The 9,214-nt window shown below is 33.5% G+C and overlaps 2 protein-coding genes across 2 annotated transcripts; one reads left to right on the top strand and one right to left on the bottom strand.

Moving 5' to 3' along the window:
• Positions 1 to 591: 591 nt before the first annotated feature.
• LOC140980781 (uncharacterized) lies at positions 592 to 1,216 on the bottom strand. Its single transcript, XM_073446819.1, has 2 exons — positions 876 to 1,216; positions 592 to 765 (listed from the first exon to the last, which is right to left on the bottom strand). Exons 1-2 carry the CDS (start codon positions 1,020 to 1,022, stop codon positions 592 to 594), a joined length of 321 nt encoding a protein of 106 aa, XP_073302920.1. The 5' UTR covers positions 1,023 to 1,216.
• A 5,805-nt stretch (positions 1,217 to 7,021) lies between these two features.
• LOC140981722 (uncharacterized) lies at positions 7,022 to 8,732 on the top strand. The gene is made up of 2 exons (XM_073448136.1): positions 7,022 to 7,667; positions 7,875 to 8,732. The coding sequence occupies exons 1-2, from the start codon at positions 7,202 to 7,204 to the stop codon at positions 8,366 to 8,368; spliced, it is 960 nt and encodes a 319-aa protein (XP_073304237.1). The 5' UTR covers positions 7,022 to 7,201; the 3' UTR covers positions 8,369 to 8,732.
• Positions 8,733 to 9,214: the final 482 nt, after the last annotated feature.

Below are 9,214 nucleotides of genomic sequence, written 5' to 3'. Positions count from 1 at the left end.
ACATGAATGAAATTTATAATTTTGGATTAGACAAAAATATTGAGGATAAGAGTGTCCAGAAATTTCAATTAATTTATCTAAATATCATAATCACTTTTGAAAAATCAGAATCCGCATTAAACAAGTTTTTGGATTTGAACGAAAAGATATAATAGAATTTGAAGTTAAAAAACACATAAACTCAATTTTTCAAGTGAGTAAATAATATTGTTTTTTTGCGGTTTGAAACACTTTCTGGGTCACTCTATTTCTCGCACTCTTTTACAGTCTTCCACGTGTTCATGCTTGGACGTCTTATTTTTGTGTATATTTTTCCACATAACATATGTAGCGGCTAAAACATCAGCGTTACTTTGATTACTAGTCCGATTTTTCAAAAAATTGTTGTATCATCCCAAAAAATTACCGAGATNTATATATTATTTGTTCTCTAACTCACCCCAAATCTCAACCCTTATTTCGTTCTCATTCAACAAATAAAGTTTACGGTCCCCTACTTCTTCTAAGCCTGAAGGTAAGTAATTTTATTCATTAATTATGCTTTATTTTCATTTCAAATCTTCTTTATAAATACACATTTATATTTGTAGATTATTCTATTAAAACATCCTTACTGAAAATGAAATTTACTTGTGATATGTGCATTATAATATGTNCAATAATGGCAATGAGCTTCGTATCTTGGCTCCAAACAGCTTGCAAGTTCTCCCCCTCTCTCCGAACCGAATCCGCGTCTCTCGTGTACTTCCCCAACCTCACTCTATGCTGAGAATTTAAAAAAAAAACAAATAAAATTAAACCCAACCAATATCCAACCCAATGGAAGGAAGGGAAAAAAAAATTAAATCAAACACACACAAACGAATGAAAAATACCTGAGATGAAGACCAGAGCTCGAGGTGAGTCGGGGAGACGACGAGAAGCAAGCGATTGACAACTTTGAGGTAAACGATCCGTTTTGTGGAGGGGCAATCTGGTAGTTGCAGGGGGATGACCTGCGGCCATCCGTATGCCATATACATCTTCGAGATGGAGAATTTTCAGTGTAATGTTGAATGCATCGACGGAGGAGAGGCGACTGGACTGAATCTGTGTTTCGGTTTCAGAAATCGTAAATAAAATTAAATGGAAATCGGATCTAGTTTATATGGGTATGGTGGCATACAAGTACCGGGTGTGCTACGGCCGGTTGGTTTGGACCCGATTCTACTTGAACACAGGGATGTTCATGTACTAAATCAATATTAAAAAAATATATATAATATAAAAACGTGGTTACTCAAAAAAAAAACTTGGCAAAAAATAAGAAATAAAAATCATTGATGATTATTATAAGAGATAATTTTGTATATACATTTTTTATGTAAAGATAATTGAAAATATTAAGGAAGTATTAGTAATTTTTTCTATATAAGTGTTTAAATCCATGGATTGAGAAGAAATGAAAAAAATCATAAATGAATAGTGTTCAAAAATAAAAGTGAAAATCAATATTTTTTAAAGTTAGAGCGTTTCGTAAATTAGTTATTATAATACTAATTTTTTTAGCAAAATACCAAAAATATTCTTATTGGATTGTTTGCAAAACATATGGTTTGATGGTTATTGTGAACATGAATGAAATTTATAATTTTGGATTAGACAAAAATATTGAGGATAAGAGTGTCCAGAAATTTCAATTAATTTATCTAAATATCATAATCACTTTTGAAAAATCAGAATCCGCATTAAACAAGTTTTTGGATTTGAACGAAAAGATATAATAGAATTTGAAGTTAAAAAACACATAAACTCAATTTTTCAAGTGAGTAAATAATATTGTTTTTTTGCGGTTTGAAACACTTTCTGGGTCACTCTATTTCTCGCACTCTTTTACAGTCTTCCACGTGTTCATGCTTGGACGTCTTATTTTTGTGTATATTTTTCCACATAACATATGTAGCGGCTAAAACATCAGCGTTACTTTGATTACTAGTCCGATTTTTCAAAAAATTGTTGTATCATCCCAAAAAATTACCGAGATTTGGCATAACCTGATAGTAATTTGACTTTATCGTGTCCATTCTCTCACAGGCGTACTCACAGGCCAAATGTCATTGTAGTAGGTGGTTGTGGTTTGCAAGAAATGCTTATTATTTTATGCATTACCCACATAGCCGTACCTTTTATGAGGCCAANGTAGATTATTCTATTAAAACATCCTTACTGAAAATGAAATTTACTTGTGATATGTGCATTATAATATGTTTAGAGATCATGTTAATTAAATATATAACTAAAGTACACATCGTATGATTTAAATTTTTTAATGAGTTATAATTGAATTATGAGTTTTATATAAATTTTATGCGCGCCTTTGTAGTTTTTACAATTATAGAGACTAAAAGTGTAGTTTCTAGGATAATTATCTTCGATCAACAATATCGCAAGATAGACTAAATGAGTTAACTATGTTGTCGATTGAGAAAGAAATAGTCTGACAATTGGATTACACAAATTTGATAAATATTTTCGTCTCTAAAAAAACTAGACGAATAGTATTTATGTAGTTATTTTAAATATTTATTGAGTTGTTATTGATGTAATATATTGGTTTTGATATATTTATATACTTATTATTATATTTGTTATTTGGAAATTGAATTTTATAGTTATTACTGCAACAAGAGGGCCCATTTTTCATTTTTCGTTTCAGGCCTCATTCAACACAGATACGGCTCTGATTACCCACTATGGGATTTGGGTAGTTGGTAGTAGAACACAAGCTCTTGCAAGACATCTCCTCCTCGGTTCACCACATCAACTTCATTTTATTGCGAGGGGCATTATTTTCTTTGCCATCATCTTCACCATCCTCGAGGTAAATATTTTTTTTATCCCGAGAGTCTTCGAACGCGGTGGAAATTGAGAGTTTGGTATTGAAAATGATGTTGAGGGCTCTCTATTGGATCCAGATCCTCCCAAACTCGCATGCCTAGCTTCGCTTGATGGCATGCTCCGTGGTGGAGTAGAAAATACTCAAGACGGAGGTGATATCATAAAATAGCCACCCATTGAAGCATAATAATTGTGCGACAACATGAAAAACAGAGCATTAGGGACAAAATTCGAACCTGTGAGAATATTTTGTGGAAATTGACTTGCATAATCAAAGTGAGAAGGGTGGGGACCGAGACCGACATTGAGAATTTTGAGAGCTTGCATTTCTTTCTATATTTGGAAAACTCAAATTTTTTTTGAGAGAACCATGGAATTTATTTTTTATATAGCATATGTTGCTTGGAATTTATTTTTTATATAGCATATGTTGCTTGTATGATCATGAACTAGAGACTGTATAATATTTTAGATAAACATTTAGGGATGGAAAATTGAATTAAATTCTCTTGTTTTTTAAGTCAAAACTCTTTGATCGTCTACGTTGCTTTTTGTTGCACAAATGCTAGAATTTACTCTTGAATTCCTTTTAGCATTCCATGTGAGACCCGTTATCCTAATAACGGTTTATTAACATGCAATCATAATTAATCAGTAAACAGTGGAAAAGTGAGTTAAAAATTTGCGTTTGGGCCTATAAAAATTTCGGCATTACCTTCCCACAAATATGACATACCAGAAAATCAAATACTCAAAATACACAACATATGCCTTCAATAAACACAACATAAACATGTGCCAGCCAGACACAATCATGACATAGACAAACCAAAATATTCTAGAGCCTACAAGGCTCGATAATAACATAAAACATTCCTCCAAATATATACATATAGTATCTGGGAGACAGCAACACCACGCAGTACCTAATTACAACTGAGCCTACTCTCAAGGAGCTCTGGTACTTCCTGAAGCTTCCTCTCGAGCGCCTGAGGTCGAACCACATGTACCACCTGTCATGCCCACACACAAAAGACACTACAGCCCCCTCTCGGGGGTCATAAATCCCAGTACGAGACATCAAAAAACCACGATATATGACATAGAAATGCAATGATGCCATGCATGAATGCAATGCATGAATAGGTGCAAGATATCAGGAATCAAATTATCGATATCAGCAATCATATATATATGTATATATATGCTCGAGCTGGTCCATGACTCAGCGGAACATACCTGGGATATGGCCCAGCCTCGAAGCCAGCAACTTTGGGTGTCTTTTCTTTTTCAGTCGGTGTAAATATATTTGATTTTTCACATGGTTTGTATGCAGATGCATCTTTGGACTTGTCACTATGACATCTCGTCTTGCTTGAACTGTATAATCTTACATATTAATGTACATTTCCTTCGACAACTTATAGAGTTTGAGCTAATATGTCACTTAAATTATCGTGTCTAGGTTCCACTTTTCAACATGTGACTATGCTGAAAGTAGTATGAGCTGTCAGATTCGACAATGTCAGAGAGCAGTGCATGGACACCATCTCCCCATAAGTAACAGTTGGGCACTAAAAACAAAATCATCGTTGATTTTTATCCTCTAAATATCATATATGCTTGACAATAATAGATTCAGATATTATTGTAATAAATGTGCATATTCTCTATACATTCTCCAAAGATAAAATGTTTGAACTGACTTGAGCGTCGGAGTAGTCACGACAGAGAATTTTCCGACGCTCCACTAACGTTCTTCATTCTCTTAAGTGTGCAGATATTTCAAGCTCGGACATTTTCGCCCGAGCTATCACATACCAGAACAGAAACCAACTCGATCCGGTGTAATTGTCTACCAAACTCATACCCAATACATCTGGACATCATCGATGAATTAGGAACATAATGTTCGAATTCGACTCTACTGACTACGTAGGGCTCAAATTTAAGCAGAATTCATTCCATTAGAAATTAATTATTGAGTTCCATAAAGTCAAGTGATCTAACTTTAAAACAAAATAATTAAAGTAAAATTCAGCACAAATCAAATAATATTTGTAATACATTCGCAAGCCAAAGAACTTGATCTCAACCATGTCTACATACATAATGTTCCGCATGATTTTTACAGACATGGTCGAGATCAAGTTCTTTTTGGCATTCGAATGTATTACGTTACGTACAGTGATCGAATACATATAAATCCAATTTGTTAACAAAATTCATATGAACCTAAAAGAGGATACATACAAAAATAGCACTAATTTGTTTCTTCTCCATGCAAATCATAGGGATATATACTGAATATTCGACGGTGGATGAAAGATTCATTGTATCAGGACGGTATTCAGGTTCATTGAACCTGGTCATCCTTATTAACCGACGGCATCGAGTCTCCACGTCTATGGCCCAAGTACCAAATTATAAATTAAATAAATAAAAATTTAGAGGAATATTACCATTTTACAAACTAGGTGGCCGCCATGAGTTAGAGTATCAAATTGGGCACCAAATTATTTTTAAAATAAGACTTCATATAATATAAACTCAGCTTATAAGATATATGAGTTATAAATTATTTTAAATAAATTTAATCAAATACCCTCTTAGTTATAAATAAACAGGATAATTTTTGCATGACATTTTACTATAATCAGAATAAAGTTCGTTATGTTATAATTTGACATTTTGTAAATTCACGTCTTCTAACAAAATTGTAAATTCATACTTAGAAACTAGAAAGATGTACCATGCACTACTTTACAATTGATATTATTGGTAATATAATGAAAAATAATATGTTTGGTGTAATAATTGTCTATGTAGGGTAGAGTAATCGAAAAGTGGTGTTTGAGTTTCTGCACGATTTCAAAGATTTGAGTTACGCTATTAACACCAACTATAGTTTTTAGTAAAACGACAAGTGTTCAATCCCCTACGATTGGTATCAGAGTCAATGTCGGGGGTTTGATTATCATTTATCGCAAGAAGTGGAATTTTTTTTTGAAGAAAATTGTTGGGTGCAATGATTGTCTTTGTTGAGTAGAACAATCGAAACATGATACTTGAATTGTAGTGTTAGCATCAACTATAACTTTTGAGAATATGGCTGATAAGCGCTCGATCATACGTAAGATTGTCAGATAGTTAAAATTAATATATATACAATTATCAATGTTTTTTTATATTGTTGTGAGTTGAGAGATCAAAAGCTGGTATTTTTCAATTTTTTTGTAAATGATAAATAGCTAAACTATTTAGCTTGCGAGTAAAGAGTTTTTGCTTATAAAAACAACCCAAAAAGTAGATATTGTGATATTGGTTTGGTTTATTAATTTTACTAACTAAAATATCCGTTTATCTTTTACATTCACCAATATTGACACTTTTAACTTACTTCACTCCATTTATTTGACATTTTTTTGTTATTTGTAAATATTATATCATTTATTATTATACCAATCTATATTATAAAAACATTTTTACATAAATAAAATGGGATTCCACAATCTATCTAAGTAAAAAAAATAAATTTATCTTTGATAAATTTTAATTTGAAATCAATATTATTATTAATAAAAAAATGTTATAAGAAAAGATAGCTTTAACGTCGATGACTCATAACACATCTGACATCAAAATTTCAAATTTATGATAAATTTTCGAGTTCTACACAATTGTAATAAACTCCCATCCTCTTTCAATTATTAAAAAAGAAGAAGATAACTTTAATAAATTTAAAAAAATGACATATTTGTAAACCACTCTTAACCAAAGGCTGTATTGATATTGCTATAATAATACGCAGTTATAAAAGACAATTTTTATTACCAAATCTCACTTTTAATTTTAGTAAAAAAAATGTTAGTTTGTCTCATTATAAAGTAAACTTTGGTGTACGCCACTTCTTGAATTTCTTATATAATGTTGATCTAGAGCGGATACTCGGATCAGATTAACTGCCGAACGAGGCCTGTTTTCGTTCCAGATTCATTGTCAAAAAGGCGTGCATTAATTTTGCGGCGTAAGCTCAATGTGATATATAATTAATTATATACATTAGCATTAACGCAGTATATATTTTTATATGCATTATATTANTATATATATACGCCACAATGTCTTCATTCATTCACTCCAATGACTCCATGAACCATTCACCGAAGGTTTATACCAACAAGTGTTCACACCATTTCGCCATAATCGCAACATAATTACAAGATTTCTGAACATAGATTGGTATTTGATTTTCATATCTCTGCATATAATTGTGAGTGACGATCCGGGCATTTATACATTCGATCAATACTATCACTAGAGCATGCAATACGGAAAAGGGAATTCAATGCTTGCGATGGTGAATATTCCGGTGAAATTCAGAAGGGTTGCAGCGGCCTTCGATGAGCTGGTTAAGGCCGGCAGGTCCTGCGAGAGCAGTGGCAGCGAGCACTCGGCGGATTTGTCTGATATGGTGTATTCTTATTTAGAGAGGGAAGTCATGGAGTACGGAGAAAGTGAGGAGGTAAAAGATCAAGAGGAAGGAGACGGAGATGGAGAGGAGATCGGTAATGATGACGAATCATCGGAAACAAATTCTCATGATTCTGAGTTGGAAGATTCTTTGAAGAATTTGCTGTTAGATCGTGAAAATGATGACGGAGGTGTCAAAAGGAGGATTCTTGAAGAGGTGGAAGCGGCTATCGGAGAGTTTGATGGCAACGGAAGCTCGTCGCCGGATTTCAAACGGACAGTAATGGCGCGGTTGCGGAATCGAGGGTTTGATGCCGGTGAGTTTCTGGCTTCTGTGAAGTTCATGGAGTTGATATAATTTTGATATTTTTCTCGCAGATATAGCATAGAAGTGCAATATTTTCGATTAAAGTGGATAACCATGACTAGAGTTACATTTCCTATATTCAATGTAGTTAGGCAAGTATGTTTCCCATTAATATAAGCATTTATCTAAGACTTTTTCAATTCATAAAAAAATACAGGTCTTTGCAAATCGAAGTGGGAAAAAAAAGGCCGGTGCCCCTCCGGAGACTACGAATACATTGACGTGAACACCGGAGGCAGCCGCTACATAGTCGAAATTTTCATCGCCCGAGAATTCACCATCGCTCGTCCGACTGGCTGCTATCCCTCACTACTCAAACTTCTTCCACAAATTTTCGTCGGGAGACCCGACCAGCTCAAGCAGGTTGTGAGGCTTATGTCCAATGCAATAAGAAAATCGATGGTAAGTGCTGGCATTCACGTACCACCTTGGCGACGCATCACTTACATGCAGGCTAAGTGGTTTGGTTCCTACAAACGAACCCAAAACGAAGTTGCAAGCAGGAATACGGCATTTCCCGGCGAGGTCTTGGCCGGAAGTAGGTCGACGGGGTTTCGACCGGTGCCCGTGCAGACAATGTACTGTCGCAGGCAGGATTTTGCAGCTAAAGCAGGTGTTAGAACTGGAAACTTAGCTGCAGCTCTTAATTAGTATGCTCTGTGTGATGGAATCAGAATCCAATGGTTTTATTATATTGTTTTTTTCAAAAGCTCAAGTTTGCATATATATTCCTTATTTCTCATCATTGAGACGGAAACTAGACCATCGCCAGAATTATAAAACTAGGAAATAAATTGGTTTTTGTAGGCAGAACATTTAAAGTCGAGTAAGAGCAAGACCAGCCAAGATCTCGGTTGTTGTTGGATCCGGATGCCAAATTGTATGGCACTTCAGAAAATGTAAACTTGGTTTATGATGTAGTTTATTCAGTGTAGGAATTTATCTTCTAGTTATGGGTTTATCCTTTTGTTCTATTGAAGCCAAGAAAAGTACTAAAGGTGCGTGAAAAATTGGATTCTTGGCATATATATATATATATTTTTTGTATAAACTAGAACAATGGGTCTTGTTTTGAAATGTTAATGATTATATCATATAACATATATTTCGAATTTGTCCACGGTAATGATTCTTTATGCAAAATTGCCTTTGTTGAACTGAATCTCAAAGCTCTACCGCATGCATGGAAACACATGGAGACATCGCTTGATATGAATTATTTTGTATATTTATAATTAAAATGATTATATGATTGGATCAAACTTTGAAAACTTGTTGAAATTATTATAAAATTCCATAGTCACGACTCACGAGTTAAGTATAAATATTCTAGTGATACTCTTCACGTACTCATTTATAAATTTTGATTAACAACTATCGAAAGTTTTGATTTTTCAAGTATAATAAAGAGTAGGTTTTTTTTAAGACAATGTCTAGAATTTTTATATAAGAAAAATCAATCATGTTTATATATATATATATATATATATATATATT

The sequence above is a fragment of the Primulina huaijiensis genome, chromosome 7, assembly GCF_012295235.1.
Source record: "Primulina huaijiensis isolate GDHJ02 chromosome 7, ASM1229523v2, whole genome shotgun sequence".
Lineage (NCBI taxonomy): Eukaryota > Viridiplantae > Streptophyta > Magnoliopsida > Lamiales > Gesneriaceae > Primulina > Primulina huaijiensis.
This window is presented reverse-complemented; position numbering and strand designations above follow the sequence as displayed.

Coding starts and splice junctions, on each gene's coding strand:
- LOC140981722 (XM_073448136.1), top strand. CDS start 7,202: ATGCAATACGGAAAAGGGAATTCAATGCTTGCGATGGTGAATATTCCG. Junction 7,668..7,874: donor GAATCGAGGGTTTGATGCCG/GTGAGTTTCTGG, acceptor AAAAAAATACAG/GTCTTTGCAAATCGAAGTGG.